Genomic DNA, 21,596 nt, shown 5'->3' with positions numbered 1-21,596 from the left:
CTGCCACCACGCTCGGCTATTTTTTGTATTTTTAGTAGAGACGAGGTTTCACCATGTTGGCCAGGCTGGTCTCGAACTCCTGACCTCAGGTGATCTGCCTGCCTCGGCCTCCCAAAGTGCTGGGATTACAGGCGTGAGCCACTGAGCCTGGCTGAATTGTCCCAAACTCTTTTGGGGCTTTTATAAATTTAGAGTTTCTGAATTTATACTCCTTGATCTTCCATGGGTGTACAGTGCCACTTTTGCCGATGTAAATTGCCAAGTAATAACAGCACTTAGTATGTGTCAGGCACTGTTGTAAGTTAATTATAAATGAATTAACATGAATTAGGTTGTGTCGTTATCCTCCTTTTTATATGAATAAGCTGAGGAACAGAGATACTAAGAAATTTGCCCAAAGTTACATGGTTAATAAATTGGTAACTTAATGTTTAGTGGGTTCAAGTGTATTTGTTTAGACTTCAAATCTGCTTCTGCTGAATTCTCGGCACCTACCCCTAGTGTACTGTAAATATAAATTTTTTTTTTTTTTTTTTTTTTTTTTGAGACAGAGTCTCGCTCTGCCGCCCAGGCTGGAGTACAGTGGCCGGATCTCGGCTCACTGCAAGCTCCGCCTCCCGGGTTCACGCCATTCTCCTGCCTCAGCCTCCCGAGTAGCTGGGACTACAGGCGCCCGCCACCTCGCCCGGCTAGGTTTTTTTGTATTTTTTAGTAGAGACGGGGTTTCACTGTGTTCGCCAGGATGGTCTTGATCTCCTGACCTCGTGATCCGCCCATCTAATATAAATATTTTAAGGAGTGAGAACATGGGACGAGAGCTTCATGTTCCTAGCTCAGGATTGCGGTTCTACTTATGATCAAGAGTTCTTTCCATCTTTATACAGCGTATGACCGACTTTAATTACTGGAAGAATTGAGGAATTTGTTTTATGTTAATCATAATTGAGGCTGTAATACTTCACTGTTGGTTTAGTTCTTTAGTTCTTTATCCACCTCATCCTGTCATCATGTCCCCATGGCTAAGAAGATTTATGGTAAAGTTTGTTAATTAAAAGTAATATTTTTAAATTTTGTAAAAATCAGAGGGGTTCTAGGACCATATGGAATCTGCATTGGTAATCTCTGGTTCTAGGTTTTCTATACTGGATTTAGGAAGAGATAAGTAGAGTGGAGTATTGGGATTTACTTTGTCTTTAAAAATATCCTTAGAAGTAAAATACATAAAAACATATTTACTCCTAAATATCCTTAGGAGTAAAACATTTAGAATACTTGAATATTCTTTTTTATTTTCTTGAGATGGAGTCTTGCTCAGTTGCCCAGGCTGGAGTGCAGTGGTGTGATCTTGGCTCACTGAAACTTCTGCCTCCTGGGTTCAAGCAATCCTCCTGCCTCAACCTCCCAATAGCTGGGATTACAGATGTGTGCCACCACGCCTGGCCAATTTTTGTGTTTTTAGTTGAGATGGGGTTTCACTATGTTGGTCAGGCTGGTCTTGAACTCCTGACCTCAGGTGATCCGCCCGCCTTAGCCTCCCAAAGTGCTGGGATTACAGGCGTGAGCCACTGTGCCTGGCCAAATACTTGAATATTCTATATGGTTTTGACAGTTTCATTTGAATGGGAACCAACTTGCAGGGAATCAAAGATACTGCAGAGAACTGACTGGTTATTCCTTCATTCTACAGTTGGCTCAGATAACTGTGATGGCCATGCAGGAGAAATATCCAACTGAGGGGATCTCTCACATCACTTCACCAAGTGAGTAGTCAAAAGTTTTCTGGGTTAGATTCTGACCTTTGTTCTGTTTTTTCATATTCCTTAAGGTAAATATTGAACAAACAAGCATTCACTGAAATGCTGGTGCTAAAAGAACAAAAATAACATGCAGCTTCATAGAATATAAAAACAGGTCTCTGAGGGAACAATTATTTATCTCTTGTCCTACATGGCTTTCAACAGGACCACGTGGTTGGGAGAGGACGACACATAAAGGATTGGAACAGAATGACTTTGGAACATAGTTCCATTTGAAATCAGAAAAACATAGCATAAATTACTGTGTTCTATGTTGTCTTTGTCCTCCGGGTGGGTCAGTCATCTGCTAGCCCACAAAGATTGAAATTCTGCTTGGATGCGAACAGATTCTGTTGTGTTGTTACTAGAAACTCAGAAATTTAACTTTAGAGTGGATTAACAAGATTTTTAAACTTCAGTAAATATATTAAATATCTACAGTCCTTAAGTATCCATGGCAGATTGGTTCCAAGAACTCCTGCAGATACAAAAATCCACAGATAACTCGAGTCTCTGATATAAAATGGTGTGGTATTTGCATATAACCTATGTATATCCTACTGTTTACCTTAAACCGTCTCTAGATTACTTGTAATGCCCAGTGCAATGTAAATGCTGTGTAAATAGTTATACTGTATTGTTTGGGGAATAAGAAGAAAAACAAGTCTATGCACATTTAGTAAGATGCCATTAAAAAAAAAATTGGTTGAATTCACACTCGTAGAAACCATGAATATGGCCGGGCGCTGTGGCTCACACCTGTAATTCCAGCACTTTGGGAGCCCAAGGCGGGTGGAACACCTGAGGTCAGGAGTTCGAGACCAGCCTGGCCAACATGGTGAAACCCCGTGTCTACTAAAAATACAAAAATTAGCAGGGTACAGTGGCACGTGCCTGTAATCCCACCTACTTGGGAGGCTGAGGCAGGAGATTCACTTGAACCTGGGAAGCGGAGGTTGAGGCGAGCTGAGATCGGGCCACTGCACTCCAGCCTGGGCAACAGAGCGAGACTGTGTCTCAAAAAAATAGGGAAAAAAAAAGAAACCATGGATACGGAGAGCTGACTGTATATTAAACACGTAAATATATGTATACACTGTGCAGGCTTGTTAAGTAGATAATACATATTTCAAACAAGTAGTATTTTAGAAAAATGACTTGTTGAATTCTGGGGTATTGGTAAAGAAGAGGGCACATTTAATTCAACTTAGGATATGTTTTATTTAACTTAAAAATCTCACAGTGCCTTCCTCAGCATAGATATTCAGTAAATGTTTGGTGTATTCTCTTAGGCATGCTGCCTTGCATATAGTAGGCACCATTATAAGCATTGGTTGAATCAATTCAAGATTCATTCAGCATTTTTTTTTTTTTTTTTTTTTTTTTTTTTTTTGAGACGGAGTCTTGCTCTGTCGCCCGGGCTGGAGTGCAGTGGCCGGATCTCAGCTCACTGCAAGCTCCGCCTCCCAGGTTCACACCATTCTCCTGCCTCAGCTTCCCGAGTAGCTGGGACCACAGGCGCCCGCCACCTCGCCCAGCTAGTTTTTTTTGTGTGTGTTTTTTAGTAGAGACAGGGTTTCACTGTGTTAGCCAGGATGGTCTCGATCTCCTGACCTCGTGATCCGCCCCTCTCGGCCTCCCAAAGTGCTGGGATTACAGGCTTGAGCCACCACGCCCGGCCTTTTTTTTTTTTTTTTTTTTTGAAACGGAATCTCGCTCTGTCACCCTGACAGGAGTGCGGTGGCACGATCTCGGCTCACTGCAAGTTCTGCCTCCTGGGTTCATGCCATTCTCCTGCCTCAGCCTCCCACGTAGCTGGGACTACAGGCACCTGCCACCACGCCCATCTTATTTTTTGTATTTTTTAGTAGAGATGGGGTATCACCATGTTAGCCAGGTGGTCTCAATTTCCTGACCTTATGATCCGCCCGCCTCAACCTCCCAAAGTGCTGGGATTACAGGCATGAGCCACTGTGCCCAGCCTCAGCAAATATTTTTTAAACACCTGCTTATGTGCTTGCACATTCTCTGAGATTTGTACAGTTTCTATGACAATTATGTATATAATGGAAGTTTTTGGAACATTCCCTTTCCTAACAAAGCTTTCTGATGGTTTTTTTCTCTCTTCAGTAGTATCTCATTCAGACTAATAAAGGTCTTAATAATTGATAAGGATGCTACTGATAGGACATGCACTATAACACAAAAAATTTCAGCTTTTTTTTTTTGGAGACAGAATCTTGGCTGGAGTGCAGTGGCACAATCTCAGCTCACTGCAACCTCCGTCTCCCGGGTTTAAGTGATTCTTGTGCCTCAACCTTCCAAGTAGCTGGGATTACAGGCATGCACCACCACGCCTGGCTAATTTTTTTGTATTTTTAGTAGATACGGGGTTTCACCATGTGCCCAGGCTGGTCTCCAACTCCTGAGCTCAGGTAATCTGCTTGCCCTGGCCTCCCAAAGTGCTAGGATTACAGGCATGACCACGGTACCCCGGCCAACTTCAGCATTTAAACTTCAATTTTGAAATAAGCATAAACCTCTATAAATATACCAAAATATGTTTTTAACAAATAACTCTTTGGAGTTAGAGTATGGAGTAAGTGGATGGAAAAATGGTAACGATGAAGAGTGGAAGATTAGTAGTAGTAACAGGGAGCAGTTTCCAGTAGGAAGTCAGGAAGGTGGTAATAGAGGCCCTCAATCTTAACTGTTTCAAAAAGACTGGCAAATTTTACACTGACTAGAGAGAGAAAGCTGTGTAGACTCACCAGAAGGTCAGATTGCTTTGCTTTGGGTTAGAATTACACCAACTTAGTATAGTAGCATTGGCTAATCTCATGCTGCTCAGAAACTCTGACTGTTGCCTGTGTCTTCTATAACAATTACAGATTATTGAGTGTATAAAGATTCTTTCAAATGAGGCAGTCACTGTGATCCAAAGAATAGAAGTATTTGGGGAAAGTCAGGTTGCCTTCAGTAGAAAGCCAAGGTAAGGGTAGCAAAAAAGGAGCAAAAGTGGAAGAAAATAGGTTAAAAAAATGGGAGAAGCACTAAACTTGGAAGAAAGGAATAAAGTAATTTGTGTCTAAATATCATTTGCCTCCCACTAGATCAGAGAGTCTGTAGAACCGTATTTTCTGATATCAGCTGTCACACTTTAAGTTAAATGGAGGATAAGTAGCTGCCATTAGTTTTTTTGTTTGTTTATTTGTTTACATGGATCACCAGATATACCTTAGGAAAATTATAGTGGTTTTTAAAAAATAAATTTAAGTCTTTGCTAGAATGTTAGTGAATCAAGTATTTATTGAACACTTCCTACCTACCTCCCCTCAAACAGCATATTTTAAATCAAATAAATCTCACCGGTCTTTTTGTCTTAACCTGCTCAGCAGTTTTAGTGATTTCTTCACATAGCTCTCAAGATAAAACCCTAGGCTCTTCAGATTGACTTTCAAAACTCACCTTGATCTCCATAGGATTCACCTATTGAGGGTACCCTGGTTCAGTGACGCAATGATATTCATTTCTTTTTTGGGGGGATGAGGGGAACGGAGTTTCGCTCTTGTTGCCTAGGCTGGAGTGCAATGGCGCGATCTTGGCTCACTGCAACCTCGAAGCAATGATTTTCAACTTGGAACTGGACTGCTTGTTGCTTGATTGAGGGTTGCTGCTGGCATTTAGTGAGTGGGAACTAGGGATGCTAAACCATTCTGTAATGTATAGACTACACATTGAAGAATGGTCATCCCCAGAATGCCAAAAGCACCATTGAGAAACTGTAAGAGGAAAGAATGTAGGTTTTGGAATCAGAAAGAACTGGGTTCAAATATCAGCCCTCCCCTCTGTAAAATAGGGGTGGTAATACTTTTCAGTAAGTAGGTAGGCAAGATTATGTTTGTAAGGTGCTGTGTCTTTACAGGTTTCAATAAATGGCCACTGCTATTAAATATGATTGTTTTCTGTTCCAGTACTCCTGGATTCTTGGTGGGTCTTACTTATTACCATCTTTGAATATTCTCACTTCTCATATTATTTCCACTTAAAATTAACTAGCTCAGTCTGGGCCCGCTGGCTCACACCTGTAATCCCAGCACTTTGGGAGGCCGAGGAGGGTGAATTATGAGGTCAGGAGTTCAAGACCAGCCTGGCCAAGATGGTAAAACCCCGTCTCTACTAAAAATACAAAAATTAACTGGGCGTGGTGGCAGGCACTTGTAATCCCAGCTACTCGGGAGGCTGAGGCAGAGAATTGCTTGAACCCAGGAAGCGGAGGTTGCCGTGAGTTGCACACCACTGCACTCTAGCCTGGGCAACAGAGCAGACTCCGTCTCCAAAAAAAAAAAAAACTAGGTCGGAGCAGCTGAAATAGGCACAGAAGAGAGAAAGGGGTGGATTGCTGCTATTCTCTCATGGTTTATGTGATTTTGTAAAAAAACGATCTAATGGGGTTACATCAGCTCGTTCACAGTAAAGGTGGGAAATGCCTCTTGTTTCAGGTTCCAATGTGATTCAGAAGGGCAGTTCCCTGGGGACTGAATGGCAGACCCCAGTTATCTCGGAGCCCTTTCGGAGCCGCTTCAGCCGCTGTTCAAGTGTAGCCGACAGTGGGGACACAGCCATTGGTACATCATGCTCAGATATTGCAGAGGGTAAGTCTGTATTAATTATTTGATTACCAATATGTATTGTCATTTTCAGATTTCATTTTGGGTATATTGGCATTTCCAGATTGTGTTATTTCCAGAATGTTCATAATGTCGGTCCATTCAAGGAGTCTTTCTTTCCCTGTGCTTCTCACATCTGGTCCCTTTATCTAAATTTCCATTTTTTATCTTATCTGAAACAACTTTGTTGGGGGATGGGAGGATGGGATCTCACTCTGTCACCCAGGTTGGAGTGCACTGGCGTGATCATGGCTCACTGCAGCCTCCCAGGCTGAGGTGATCCTCCCCACCTCAGCCTCCTGGGTAGCTGAGACTGCAGGTATGCACCACCATGCTTCACTAATTTTTTGTGTTTTTATAGAGATGGGGTTTCGCCGTGTTGCCCAGGCTGGTTTGGACTCCCAGACTCAAGAGAACCATCTGCCTTGGCCTCCCAAAGTGCTGTGATTACAGGCATGAGCCCCTGTGCCTAGCCTTTGAAACAACTTTCTAATAGGTTAATTGGCCTCAAGTCTTTCCCTCTGCTGCCAGATTATTTTTGCTAAAAACCTAATTTCATAGTTTCCTGTAAATCTTCACTAACTCCTGTTGCTTGGGAGATGAAATTCAGAGCCTTCAGTTCTGTGATCGTCCCTATGCCACCCACTCATATTTCCTGCTGTCACCAGGTCTGAATGTACAGTCCTGTTTTTTGTTTTGTTTCTACTAATTTTTTGAGATGGTCTCGCTCTGTCACCAAGGCTAGAGTGCAGTAGTGCCATCATGCTCACTGCAGCCTTAAACTCCTAGGCTCCTGAGTAGCAGGGACTACCAGCATGGTGCCACTACACCCAGCTATATTTTTTATTTATTTATTTATTTATTTATTTATTATTTATTTATTATTTGTTTTTTATTTTTTGTAGAATTGAGGTCTTGCTATATTGCCCTTGCTATATTGTTCAAACTATTTGCCTGAAACAATCCTATTGCCTCAGTCTCCCAAAGGCTGACTGCAGGGATTACAGGCTAGAGCCACCATACCCAGCTGGTTTTGGGTTTCTGATACCCGGGCTCTTTTTTTCCTTCTTTAATCTGGGCCCACGTGTGCGATGCCTGCCTCCTCTTGCCTTTCTTAGCTATGCTGATCTTACTATTCAAGATCCAGCAAATATCCCACAGGCTTTTCCCATCCCTTACACTCATTAGTCATATCATTCTCCTTGCATTCTTGTACCTTTATTATCTCTGCCACTTGTTTTTGCACTTAAGTATTGCCAGTTAATACTTTATGAGGGCATTTTGTTTTTCCTTTTAGATTGGTGAGTTCTAGAAGGCAGAGAACCTAATGATAATAATTAACTACTGTTGATTGTATGCTTTGTGATAGATACTATAAATTTTTTCTATATTATTTCACTAAAGCCCTTAAGAACCCTATAATATGTCTTATTTCCATTTTATGGATGAGAAGGCTGAATTTCAAAGTGATTGAATGAGTTTCTTAAAGTCACAAAACTAGTTACTTCAATAATCATGTGTTGTAATTTTAAAACATCTACTCCACAGCCACTAGGATGGGTATACTCCAAAAGATGATAATAATCCCAACTACTTGGGAGGCTGAGGCAGGAGGATCACTTGAGCCCAGGAGTTTGGAGACTAGCCTGGGCAACATAGTGAGACCCCATCTCAAAAAAAAAAAAAGTAAGTTCAATCACCTTGTTACACAGGTTGTGTGTGTGACTCTGTTTTTTATTCCTTTAGGGAAATAAAGGTTAAACATAGAGTTATTTCTGACCTGATAGTTCTGCTCCTAGATATATAGGAGAAATGAATACACAAGTTTTTGTATGGACTTATACATAAATGTTGGTAGCAGCATTATTCATGATAGTCAAAAGTAGAAACAATCCAAAACCCACAACTGATGAATGAATAAAATATCCATATAATACAGTAGAATATTATTCAGCAATAAAAAGAAATGAAATACTGGTACGTGCTACCTTAAAAACATATACTGGCCAGGCGTGGTGGCTGATGTCTGTAATCCAGCACTTTGGGAGGCCAAGGTGGGTGGATTGCCTGAGCTCAGGAGTTCGAGACCAGCCTGGGCAACACAGTGAAACCCCATCTCTACTAAAATACAAAAAATTAGCTGGGCATGGTTATGTGTGTCTGTAATGTATTTGGGAGGCTGAGACAGGAGAATCACTTGAACCGGGGAGGCGGAGGTTGTAGTGAGCTGAGATTGTGCCATTGCACTCCAGCCTGGGCAACAGAGTGAGACTCTGTCTCAAAAAAAAAAAAAATAATAGTAATAACATATATACTAAGACTATATTTTCAGGGATCATTTCTGTAGTATGTTACTAGAGAAGTTTTTCTGAATGTGTAGAGCACCGGTAAGAAAAAGAAAATGAAAATAAAATGAAATAACCGTTATATATGAAGTTAAAAAAAAGCCAGACACAAAAGGCTGTATATTGCATGATTCCATCTATATCAGGGGTCCCCAACCCCTGGGCCTAGGACCAGTACTAGTCTGGCCTGTTAGGAACAACACCGCAGGAGGTGAGCAGCAGGTCGAGCATTACCGCCTGAGCTCCATCTCCTGTCAAATCAGTGGTGGGATTAAATTCTCATAGGAGCACGAATGCTATTGTGAACTATGCATTTGAGGGATCTAGATTGCATGCTCCTTATGAGAATCTAATGCCTAAAGTCCAGAATAGGTGAACGTACAGAAACACAAAGTAGATTAATGGTTTTCTAGGGCTTCAGAGGCTGGTGGAAACATAGCATGGCTGCCAAAGGGTAAGAAGTTTTCTTTTTGGAGTGATGAAAATGTTGTAAGATTGATTGTAGTGATTACACAACTCCATTGATATACTAAAACCCATTGAATCGTATACCTCAAGTGAGCAAATTGTATGATATGTGAATTGTATTTCAATAAAGGTTTTTGGTTTTTGTTTTTCTTAAATAGGTATGAGCTGAGAGGAGTAAATTTAAAAATGAAAAGAAAAAAAAAGCCAGGGACAGTGGTCTGTACCTGTAGTCCCAGCTGCTCCCAAGGCTGAGGTGGGAAAATCACTTGAGCCCAGGAGTTTGAGTACAGTCTGGGCAACATAGTGAGATCTTGTCTCCAAATAAAAGAGGGGGTAGTGGGGACCACATCTACTATTACTGATTCCTAGACATCTAGCATTAATTTTAGTTTTTGTTTGTTTGTTTTATAGAGATAGGGTCTCTTTTTGTCACCCAGGCTGGAGTGCAATGACGTGATCATAAGCTCATTGCAGCCTTGAACTCCTGGGCTCAAGCGATCTTTCCACCTAAACCTTCTGAGTAGCTGGGACTACAGGCGTGTACCATCACATTCAGCCAGTTTTGTTTGTTTGTTTTGTTTTGTTTTGTGGAGACGGGTTCTCACCATCTTGCCCAGGCTGGTTCTTGAAGTTCTGGGCTCAAGCAGTCCTCCTGCCCTGGCCTTCCAAAGTGCTGGGATTATAGGTGTGAGCCACTGCACCCAGCCCTTAACATTAATTTTAATAGTTTGACAACTATATGTATAGTGGGGACTGTGCTCAGTAAATACTGAGTAGAATTGAATCATAGATTTTGAGGTACACAGGACTTCAAAAATCACCTCTGCTCATTTTGATTGGTGAATAACAAAAATTCCCCAAGGAGTTAAGTAACTTGCCTAACATACAGCTGGTTATCAGATTCTGGTCTCCTGACTGTGTAATAGTCTATCAATTGTGTAATCAAAAGTCTTACTGTTAATTTAATTTTCACTTGTTAAGGTTTTGTCTGCATGTGCAGTCATGGGACCTTTTTATTTTTATTAAATAATAGATATTTTTAAAATCAATCAATAGTCTAGATTTTTCCCGTTGAAATAACCAGCTGTATTTAATTCAGTTACATTGCTACACAGATTGTATGTGTGACTCTCTTTTTTATTCTTTTGGGAAAATATTTGTATTTCTAGTGCATTCTTTTAAAATTGTAATAGTCCTCTTGAGAAAGGGACCAAAGATAATGGTCTAGAAGTTGTTTTTTTTTTTTTTAATTTTTTGTATTATTATTGCTAGTTTTCCGAGACAGTCACTCTGTCGCCCAGGCTGGAGTGCAGTGGCACAATCTCAGTCACCATAACCTCTGCCTCCTGGGGTCAAGCGATTTTCCTGCCTTGGCCTCCCGAGTAGCTGCAATTACAGGCGCGCCACCACGCCTGGCTAATGTTTGTATTTTTCGTAGAGATGGGGTTTCACCATGTTGGCCAGTCTGGTCTTGAACTCTTGACCTCGTGATCCACCTGCCTCGGCCTCCCAAAGTGCTGGGATTACAGGCGTGAGCCACCACACCCGGCCCTAGATGTTTTTTTAAACTGCTGTTTGTTAAATACTATGATCCTAATCTTAACTCTTTTTGTGTGTTTGTTTTGAGATGGAGTGTCACTCTGTCACCCAGGCTGGTGTGCAGTGGCTCACTGCAACCTCCACCTCTTGGGTTCAAGCGATTCTTCTGCCTCAGCCTCCTGAGTAGTTGGGATTACAGGCACGTGCCACCACACCCGGCTAATTTTTATATTTTTAGTAAGGATGGGGTTTCACCATGTTGGCCAGACTGGTCTTGAACTCCTGACCTCAGCTGATCCACCCACCTTGGCCTCTCAAAGCGCTGGGATTATAGGCGTGAGCCACGCTCTTGGCCTCTAATCTTAACTCTTAGACATTTTTTTCATGGATCTAGCTTGCAGTCTAGTTGACAAGAACCCCTGTGACTGGTATACAGTATAGTTCATTGTTGCATCTTTAAGTTGAATAGGCATGCTTTTGATTCCATCCTTCACTAAGGTGTTTTACTTTGGAAGATTCTAGAGGGACAGAGTAGAGGTGGGTACTGAAGAGTTCAGAATGCTTTCAGCTCTTTGCAAAAGACTGAAATAGTCACTGGCGTAATTCAGGCTACTGAATCACTTCAGGTGTAGACTGAAGTGACTGAGATTTGGTAATAGCTGAATCTACCCTTACTGTGAAAGGAAGGTTGCTAAAAAAATGAGTTGTTTTTTAGGGTGGGGAGGGGGCAGAAAATGTGGTTAAGTAGAGGAGAGATTTAGAACTGTATTCTTAAAATGGCAAAACCCCAATGTTTTGGGCAACTGTAGATTTCTGTAAATAAAAATCACATATCCCATGCACTGTATTTTTTAAAGAGATGGGTCTTGCTATGTTGCCTACACTGGAGTGCAATGATTGTTCACAGGTACTATCATAATGTACTATAGCCATAAATTCGAGAGGGCTCAAGTAATCCTCCTGAGTTAGACTACTGAGTAGCTGGGCCTACAGAAGTGCATCACCTGCCTGGTTCCCATACACTAAATTTTGAATGCCTTTGAAAATCGTAGAAGATAGAGGTCCCTTTGAAAATGAGTGTTGCTATTTCATTTCAAAATATTCTGGTCGGGCGCAGTGGCTCACGCCTGTAATCCTGGCACTTTGGGAGGCTGAGGCGGGTGGATCATGAGGTCAGGAGATCAAGACCATCCTGGCTAATGTGGTGAAACCCCATCTCTACTAAAAATACAAAAAAAAAATTAGCCGGGTGTGGTGGTGGGCGCCTGTAGTCCCAGCTTCTCAGGAGGCTGAGGCAGGAGAATGGCATGAACCCAGGAGGCGGAGCTTGCAGTGAGCCGAGATCACACCATTGCACTCCAGCCTGGGTGACAGAGCAAGACTCCGTCTCAAAAAAAAAAAGAAAAATTCTAAACCACAAACCAGACTTACCGTGTAACTCAGAGGTCCCCAACTTTTGGCCCGTGAACCAGTACCAGTCCATGCATATTAGGATCCAGGCCACACGGCTGGAAGTGAGCAAGCGTTACTGCCTCAGCCTGCGCCTCCTGTCAGATTGGTGGTGACATTAGATTCTCATAGAAGAACAAACCCTAGCCGGGCGCGGTGGCTCAAACCTGTAATCCCAGCACTTTGGGAGGCCGAGACGGGCGGATCACGAGGTCAAGAGATCGAGACCATCCTGGCTAACACGGTGAAACCCTGTCTCTACTAAAAAATACAAAAAACCAGCCGGGCGAGGTGGCGGGCGCCTGTAGTCCCAGCTACTCGGGAGGCTGAGGCAGGAGAATGGCGGGAACCCGGGAGGCGGAGCTTGCAGTGAGCTGAGATCCGGCCACTGCGCTCCAGCCTGGGCGACAGAGCGAGACTCCGTCTCAAAAAAAAAAAAAAAAAGAAGAACAAACCCTATTGTGAACTGTGCATGTGAGGGATCTAGGTTGCTCAGTCCTTAGAGAATCTAATACCTGATGATCTGAGGTAAACAGTTTGATCCTGAAACCATCCCCCCCACCATCATCTGTGGAAAAATTGTGTTCCATAAAACCATTCCCTGGTACCAAAAAGGTTGGGGACCGCTGGTGTAACTTTGTATTTTATAGCACAGTTAGTCTGAATCAGGCAGTTTCCTTAATATAAATAGATAAACCCAATAGATAAGTTAAAAATGTGGACAAGGACATCACCTTAATTTTCTAAGATGTCCATTTATCATCTATAAAAAATTAGGAAAGCCATATTCTTCTAGGTCAGTTGGTACTTCTTGGCTTTGGTTTTGACATTATTTTGGGGTTATCTTAGTCTGTTTTCTGTTACTATAAGAGAATACCTGAGATAGTGTAACTTATACAGAAAAGATGTTTATTTTGCCCATGGTTCTGGGGAGTGGGAAGTCCAAAGGCATAGTGGCAGCATCTGTCGAAGGCTTTTGTACTGTATCACAACATGGTGGAAAGCAGAGACCACAAGAGTGAGTCAGGCTTGCCTTTTTTTCTTTTTGAGATAGAGTCTTATTTCTGTCACTCAGGCTGGAGTGCAGTGGCAGGATCTTGGCTCACTGCAGCTTCCGCCTCCCAGGTTCAAATGATTCTCCTGCCTCAGCCTCCCGAGTAGCTGGGATTACAGGCACCCGCCATCATGCCCAGCTAATTTTTGTATTTTTAGTAGAGATGGGGTTTCACCATGTTAGCCAGGCTGGTCTTGAACTCCTGACCTCAAATGATCCGCTTGCCTCTGCCTCCCAGAGTGCTAGGATTACAGGCGTAAGCCACCGTGCCAAACCCAAGCTTGCTTTTTTTTTTTTTTTTTTTGAGATGGAGTTTAGCTCTTGTTGCCCAGGCTGGAGTGCAATGGTAGGATCTCGGCTCACCGCAGCCTCTGCCTCCCAGGTTCAAGCAATTCTCCTGCCTCAGCCTCCCAAGAAGCTGAGATTCCAGGCATGTGTCACCACACCCAGCTAATTTTGTATTTTTAGTAGAGTTGGGGTTTCTCCATGTTGATCAGACTGGTCTCAAACTCCTGACCTCAGGTGATCCGCCCGCCTCAGCCTCCCAAAGTGCTGGGATTACAGGCATGAGCCACCGTGCCTGGCCCCAAGCTTGCTTTTATAACAACCCACTGCTTTGAGAACTAACTCACTTCTGCTAATCTATTATGAAGCTTCTACCCTCATGACCCAGTCACCTCTTAGAGGCCCCCACCTCTTAATACTGTTACATTGGCAATTAAGTTTCTAACACATGAACTTCTAGGGGACAGACACTTTCAAACCATAGCAGACGGTGTGGACTCAGAACTGAATTTGGTGAATCGAGAGAGAGTGGTGCTATGGATGGAGAATGGAAGGAGCTATTGCAGAGTTCATGGTAGCAACCCCTCATGTGCTACAACCTCATAGTCTTCTGTTTTGTAATTACACTATGGGAGCAGCAACCCTTGATAAGAACTGATATTATGTGCTTTTATGGAGAATTTAAAACATATTGCTTATGGTCAAGCACGGTGGCTCATCCCTGTAATTCCAGCACTTTGGAAGGCTGAGACAGGTGGATCATTTGAGGTTAGGAGTTCAAGACCAGCCTGGCCAACATGGTGAAACCCCATCTACTAAAAATACAAAAATTAGCCAGGCATGTTGGCAGGTTCCTGTAATCCCAGCTACTCAGGAGGCTGAGGCAGAAGAGTCACTTGAACCCGGGAGGCAGAGGTTGTGGTGAGCCAAGATTGTGCCACTGCACTCCAGCCTGGACGACAGAGTGGGTGAGACCCCGTCTCAAAAAAGAAAAAATTGGGCCAGGCGCAGTGGCTCATGCCTGTAATCCCAGCACTTTGGGAGGCTGAGGCGGGCGGATCACCTGAGGTTGGGAGTTCAAGACCAGCCTGACCAGCATGGAGAAGCCCCGTCTCTACTGAAAATACAAAATTAGCCAGGCGTGGTGGAGCATGCCTTTAATCCCAGCTACTCAGGAGGCTGAGGCAGGAGAATCGCTTGAACCTAGGAGGCGGAGGTTGCAGTGGGCCGAGATCGTGCCATTGCACTCCAGCCTGGGCAACGGGCGAAACTCTGTCTCAAAAAAAAAATGAAAAAATTGTATTGCTTACTAGTCTTTGAAGTCTTTATCACTACCAATCTGCCTTAACTTTGTGTACTAGTCCTATATTTAAGTTGTGAGACATCAGAAACTGGGTCCTTTAACTGAAAAATTTCTTCTTTGGTGTCCTGAGAGACTAATGCATGTTGTCAGAACTTATTCAGGTTTTTGTTTTGTTGTGTGTGTGTGTGTGTGTGTGTGTGTGTGTGTGTGTTTTAGTGTGGCCTTTTATGTATCCCCAAAATCATCTTGAGCATAGGAAATTAGATACTATGCATATAGTATAAGGCTTGCACATCTTTTTTATTCCTCCTGTCTAACCAAAATGTTTTACCCTTTGATTAGCATCTCTCGATTCCTCCTGCTCCCGAGCTTCTAGTAACCACAATTATTCTCTCTGTTTCTATGTGTCGAGGTTTTTTTAGCTTCCACATACAAATAAGAATGTGCAGTATTTGTCATTTTGTGCCTGGCTTATTTCTCTTAGTGTCCTCCAGGTTCATCCATGTTGTTGGAAGTGACATAAATTACATCTTTTATAAGGCTGGTATTCCATTGTGTCTGTATACTGCATTTTCCTTATCTGTTCATCGGTTGATTCTATAACTTGGCTATTGTGAATAATTACTCAGTAAACATGAGATTGTATATATCTCTTTGATATACTAATTTCATATTCTTTGGATATATACCCAGAAGTGGATTGCTGGATCATATGGTAACTATTTTTAGTTTTTTGGGTTTTTTGAGGAACCTACATACTCCGTTGTTTTCCACAATGACTGTGTTGTTACATTCCCGCCAACTGTGTACCAGAGTTCCCTTTTCTCTACATCCTCTCCAAACTTGTCTTTCATCTCTTTTTTTTTTTTTTTTTTTGAGATGGAATCTTGCTCTGTCGCCCTGGCTGGGGTGCAGTGGTGCCATCCTGGCTTATTGCAACCTCCACCTCCCGGATTCAAGTGATTCTCCTGCCTCAGCCTCTGGAATAACTGGGACCACAGGCGCGTGCCACCATGCCCAGCTAATATTTTGTATTTTTAGTAGAGATGGGGTTTCACCGTGTTAGCCAGGATAGTTTCGATTTCCTGACCTCAAGATCCCCCCTCCTCAGCCTCCCAAAGTGCGCCCAGCCTCATTTTTTTGATAATAGCCATTCTGACAGGTGTGAGGTGGCTTGCCCGTATTTTTAAAGAGTTGCTTAAGGCCGGGCATGGTGGCTCACACCTATAATCCTAGCACTTTGGGAGGCTAAGGTGGGTGGATCGCTTGAGCCCACGAGTTCGAGACCAGTCTGGGCAACATGGCGAAACCCTGTCTCTACTAAAAATAAAAAAACTGAGGTGGGAAGATCACCTGAGCCGGGGGAGGTTGAGGCTTCAGTGAACTGTGATCACGCCACTGTGCTCCAGCCTGGGTGACAGAGTGAGACCCCATCTCAAAAAAAAAAAAAAAAAAGGTTGTTTAATGAGAAGATAGTAGCTGATCTTATACTCACGTAATTCTGGGAACAATTGTAGTATTTGTTGTTGTTATCTGTGTGTGCTCTGTGTTGGTTGGTGGGGAGAAAAAAAAGAGAAACAAGTTGGTAGTCGCTCTTCTCCATCGTAGATATGCTTGATTTGGGAACAAGTACTGAACATAGTTGAAAAGAAAAGAAATTGGTATTCCTTGTTTCCTTATTTAGTTTTCTGCCCGCTGAAAGCAGTAAGTATGTTACCTCACATTCTTCCTTTATTGTTTGCTTGCAGTAGTCCCCCTCAGAGTAGTACTTGAAAGTTGGAAATAGGTAGAAATGTGAACCTTCTGCAGTAGGGCTAATCAAGGGTTGTCTCCCAAGACCATGCAGGAGCCAAAGGAAACATGAATTCAGTCTGAAGGAAATGTTAAAAAAAAACCCACCACAGTTGGGTACACACAAGGGGCCAAGTGAAAGGCAAAATATAAAATAGAGGATTTCAGTGTGTACCCAATTGAGAGTGCTCACTGTGCTAGAGTGAAACCTGAGAGTTACTAAGAATAACTTCACATATCCAGGCAGTCAGGTCTGGGGTATGGGGGAGAGAACAGAATCCTGCCTCAGATGCCATACTCCATGCCCTGCATACTGAGCAAGACTGTCTAGTTCGCTTGGTTCTTCGGATAGTTTGGACTTGTTGCTCACCTTCCTGGGGGAGCTTTTGGAGGTCGCAGAAGATTCTGGCGACTCTTGGAAAGGATATTTTTATTAGATTTGATTATAGCTGAGAGTTGTCCAGCTTCCAGAAGAGTAGGACCTAACTCATTTTCCTTAAGTAAGTAACTTTTTTTAAAGTTCAGTTTTCAGCTTTGTCTGTTGACTGACAAGATTTTTTTTATTCCAGTACAAAGGACTGAGTTAAAAGTGAAGCCATTATTGCCTTTTGTTGGTTTACCTTGTGAATGGCATTTGAGATCCTGGAAAATACATCTCCCAGTTTGGTTGCCGTGTCTTTCTGCCTGATACTTTTGATGACGGTGCTCTCTCTGCTTGGTCTCAGGACAGGCAGAGAGTTTCTGGCATAGCATTCAAACTCAAGAAAGCTTGCTGCTTCAATTTTTACTTATGGAAGACTATTCTCTCCGCAGATTTTTGCAGCTCAAGTAGCAGTCCTCCTTTCCAGCCCATCAAAAGCCATGTAACCATTCCAACAGCCCATGTGATGCCTTCTACTTTAGGGACCTCTCCTGCCAAGCCAAATTCTACACCTGTTGGACCCTCTTCCTCCAAACTCCCTTTGTCAGGGTTGGCTGAAAGTGTGGGAATGACAAGAAATGGAGACCTCGGTGCAATGAAACTCTCTCCGGGCCTATCTAGAGATCTCGTGTATCTCTCTGGTGCTCCTGGAGAAAATGGAATTGAGCAGTCCTGGTTTCCAGCAGTGGGCCATGAAAGACAAGAAGAGGCAAGGAAGTTTGATATTCCTAGCATGGACTCTACCCTCAATCAGTCGGCAATGATGGAGACACTTTATTCAGATCCTCACCACCGAGTCCGCTTCCACAACCCAAGAACCAGCACAAGCAAGGAGTTGTACAAAGTGTTGCCTGAGGCCAAGAAGGCACCGGGCAGCGGGGCAGTGTTTGAGCGGAATGGACCACATTCTAATAGCAGTGGGGTCCTCCCTTTGGGACTCCAGCCTGCTCCCGGGCTCTCCAAGCCTCTGCCCTCTCAGGTGTGGCAGCCGAGTCCTGACACTTGGCATCCCCGAGAGCAATCTTGTGAACTCAGCACTTGTCGGCAGCAGCTGGAATTGATCCGTTTACAGATGGAGCAAATGCAGGTAGAGGTCCATCTTTCCTTGGTTTTCTAGGTTCTGTACGTTCTTAGAATTGTAATAGCTTTTGTCCTTTGAATTTTGGCTTTAAAGAAAATAGCTGTAAAAAGAAGGAAGATGTTTGTAGACAGGAAATACAGGCTTGTGAGCTGTTGGCCATTGAATCTGTTTGGTGGTCAAATTAAGCACCAGCTAAGGTCTCCAAAATAGCAAAAGGTTACAAAGGAAAATTTAAAAGGTATTTATACCAGTCACTAGGCTACAGAATTTTATTTAATCTTCATAGTGTACTAACGAGGTAGATGTAGAAACTTACCAGGTTCTTAGACTACATAATCTGTCCAGGGTCATAGAGCTGGTGATTGGTAGAGCTAGGGTTTAAAAACCATCTTTGAGGCCAGGTGCAGTGACTCATGCCTTTAATCCCAGCACTTTGGGCCAAGGCGGGCAGGAGTTCGAGACCAACCTGGCCAGCAGAGTGAAACCCTGCCTCTACTAAAAATGTAAAAATTAGCCAGATGTGGTGGCATGCGCCTATAGTCCCAACTACTCGGGAGGCTGAGGCGGGAGAATTGCTTGAACTTGGGAGGTGGAGGTTTCAGTGAGCCAGGACCACTCCATTGCACTCCAGCATGGATGACAGTGAGACTCTGTCTCAAAAAATAAATAAATAAATAAATAAATATGAAAACCTTCTTTGAGCCCCTGTGTTCTATCACTTTTTTTTTTTTTTTTTTTTTTTTTTTTTTTTTTTTTTTTTTTTTTGAGATGGAGTCTCACTCTGTTGCCCAGGCTGGAGTGCAGTGGCATGATCTCGGCTCACTGCAACCTCCACCTCCCAGGGGGGTCAAGTGATTCTCCTGCCTCAACCTCCTGAGTAGCTGAAACTACAGGTGTGTGCCACCACACCTGGGTGGTTTCTGTATTTTTAGTAGAAACAGAGTTTCACCATGCTGGCCAGCCTGGTCTCGAACTCCTGACCTTGTGATCTGTCCGCCTCGGCCTCCCAAAGTGCTGGGGGGTGGGGGGTGAGCTACTGCACCTGGCCTGTATTTTCTTTTTTCATTTCTTTTCTTTTCTTTTTTTGTGTATGTATATGTTTCTTTTCTGGAGACAGAGTCTTGCTCTGTCTCCCGGTGGCATGATTTCGGCTCACTGCAACCTCCACCTCCCAGATTCAAGCAATTTTCCTGCCTCAGCCTCCTGAGTAGCTGGGAACCACAGGCGCATGCCGCCACCGCCAGCTAATTTTTTGTATTTTTTAGTGGAGACAGGGTTTCACCCTGTTGCCCAGGCTAGTTTAGAACTCCTGAGCTCAGGCAGTCTGCCCGCCTTGGCCTCCAAAAGTGCTGGGATTACAGGCGTGAGCCACCACGCCCAGCATATTTTCTTTTAAAAAATCCTTATGCTGCTGAAGAGTGGGAAGGAAGGGAGCAGACATATTCCCCTTCCTTGGTTGGTGAGGACATCCTAGCTCCTGGTTTGCCTCTGTTGCTAGATAATAAAAGATAACTGACCTTTTCTTAGAAACTGGAGCCTTTTTGAACAGGGAGTGTTCAGTTGGCAGAAGCCTTCCTGGCAGGTTCTTTCCAGTCATGCCTCAGAGCTAAAATTATTTCATAAACATTGGGCCTCATCAGGCTGAGCCAAGTTGGGCCTTGACTACAGACACAGCTGATTACTGCTCAGGTGTTTTCAGGCATGTGTGGGTCAAGATCAAGCTCATCTGGGCCTACTTGCCTTTCAGCTTCAGAACGGAGCCATCTGCCACCATCCTGCTGCTTTTGCTCCTTCACTGCCCATCTTAGAGCCAGCACAGTGGATCAGCATCTTGAACAGTAATGAACACCTTCTGAAGGAAAAAGAGCTTCTCATTGATAAGTAAGAGGGCAAGGGGTACCACAGAGCCAGACTACTCTCCCAGGCCCCACTGAAGACACCTAATGGAGTCTTCCCAAGGGCAAAACATTCCTCCTCTGTTTAGGCCCATGTCTTGCCTCACAGTGGAGGCAGTTTGATAAGCAGCCTAGTCGTATATATAGCTAGTGTAATAGGCCAGTTATGTATTTCTTTAGGGCTCTAGGGAATGCCTGAAGGGGGTAGCCAGTTCATTGCCTCTGATCTTTTCCTCATTTCCCCTCAGTTATCTTTCTCATTTGTTGTTCTTCCTTCAGAAAATAGTGATATCCAGAGTCTAAGATCTTGCTTACATAATAGGGATTATACTTAGTAGGGGCTTATATTGCGAGGGGTTAGCATCAGGACCTTGACCCGATTCTACCGGCTTGTGCAGGCAGAGGAAACACATCTCTCAGCTGGAGCAGAAAGTGCGAGAGAGCGAACTGCAAGTCCACAGTGCCCTCTTGGGCCGCCCTGCCCCGTTTGGTGATGTCTGCTTGCTGAGGCTACAGGTAAGTATTGGCAATCAAGATGGCATTCTGTTTGTCATAACTCAGTGTCTTCCCTATGCTTGGCACCATTAGGTATCCAGGAGATACAAAAGAGATCAAGTGATGTAAGTGTCCCTGCCCTCAAAGAGTAAACATACTAATTATAAAGCACCCTTTATCATGCCCTAGTGGTGGCAGAAAAGGCTAAGAACCAGGTGAAAGTCCAGATGCCTGGGTGTCAAGACATACTTGGGAGAAAGGTAGATAGTAAAGTCCTAGAGTTAAGTGATGTTATGAGAAGTCTTAATCTTCTAGCCCTGGCCAAAAGGAGAGACAGGCAAACGTAATGTGGGATTTAGAGCCATTCTCTTTTTTTTTTCCTCCCTGCTGTGTCACCCAGGCTGGAGTGCAGTGGCACAATCTCGGCTCACTGCAACCTCCGTCTTCCTGGTTCAAGCGATTCTCCTGCCTCAGCCTCCCAAGTAGCTAGGATTACAGGCGCCTGCCACCATGCCTGGCTAATTTTTATGTTTTTAGTAGAGATGGGGTTTCGCCATATTGGCCAGGCTGGTCTCGAAATCCTGACCTCGTGATCTGCCTACCTAAGCCTCCCAAAGTGCTGGGATTACAAACGTGAGCCATTGCACCCGGCCATTCTCATTTTTATCCTCCATATCTAGGAGCAGCTAAAGAAGATAATATTCTCACTGAGATCAGTGGTTGTGGGGGTTGAGAGCTTGAAAAGAAGCCTGCTTTGTTGACCAAGCTTCTGCAGTTTGGGCATTTGAATGTTGGATATTTGACAGGTTATAGCACTGGCTTTGCTACCTAATTAAGGCAGTATCCTGTCTCATAGAATCAGAATGTTAACAGTGGGAAGTGCCTTAAATAAAATCTAGTTAATTCTTCAAATTTACTGATGAAAGAATTGAAGCCCGAGAAAGAGGAAAACCTTGCCTGAGATCATGTAGAGAATGAGTGGAGGGAAGCCAGGCTTTAAGCCC

General features: G+C 43.5%; 1 protein-coding gene and 1 pseudogene across 10 annotated transcripts in view; both read left to right on the top strand.

Moving 5' to 3' along the window:
• Positions 1-21,596, top strand: part of CEP85 (centrosomal protein 85) — a 51,261-nt gene that overhangs the window by 9,966 nt on the left and 19,699 nt on the right. For all 10 annotated transcript variants that reach the window (XM_073007657.1, XM_007979915.3, XM_073007655.1 and 7 more), the window contains 5 exons: positions 1,688-1,760; positions 6,299-6,451; positions 17,514-18,208; positions 19,950-20,083; positions 20,496-20,613. In XM_073007657.1, coding sequence (XP_072863758.1) covers positions 1,706-1,760; positions 6,299-6,451; positions 17,514-18,208; positions 19,950-20,083; positions 20,496-20,613 — 1,155 coding nt within the window. In that variant the 5' untranslated portion in view covers positions 1,688-1,705. The remainder of the gene's footprint in view (positions 1-1,687; positions 1,761-6,298; positions 6,452-17,513; positions 18,209-19,949; positions 20,084-20,495; positions 20,614-21,596) is intronic.
• LOC119626529 (small nucleolar RNA U3) lies at positions 8,783-8,871 on the top strand (annotated as a pseudogene).

The sequence above is a fragment of the Chlorocebus sabaeus genome, chromosome 20 (assembly GCF_047675955.1).
Source record: "Chlorocebus sabaeus isolate Y175 chromosome 20, mChlSab1.0.hap1, whole genome shotgun sequence".
Classification (NCBI taxonomy): Eukaryota; Metazoa; Chordata; class Mammalia; order Primates; family Cercopithecidae; genus Chlorocebus; species Chlorocebus sabaeus.
This window is presented reverse-complemented; position numbering and strand designations above follow the sequence as displayed.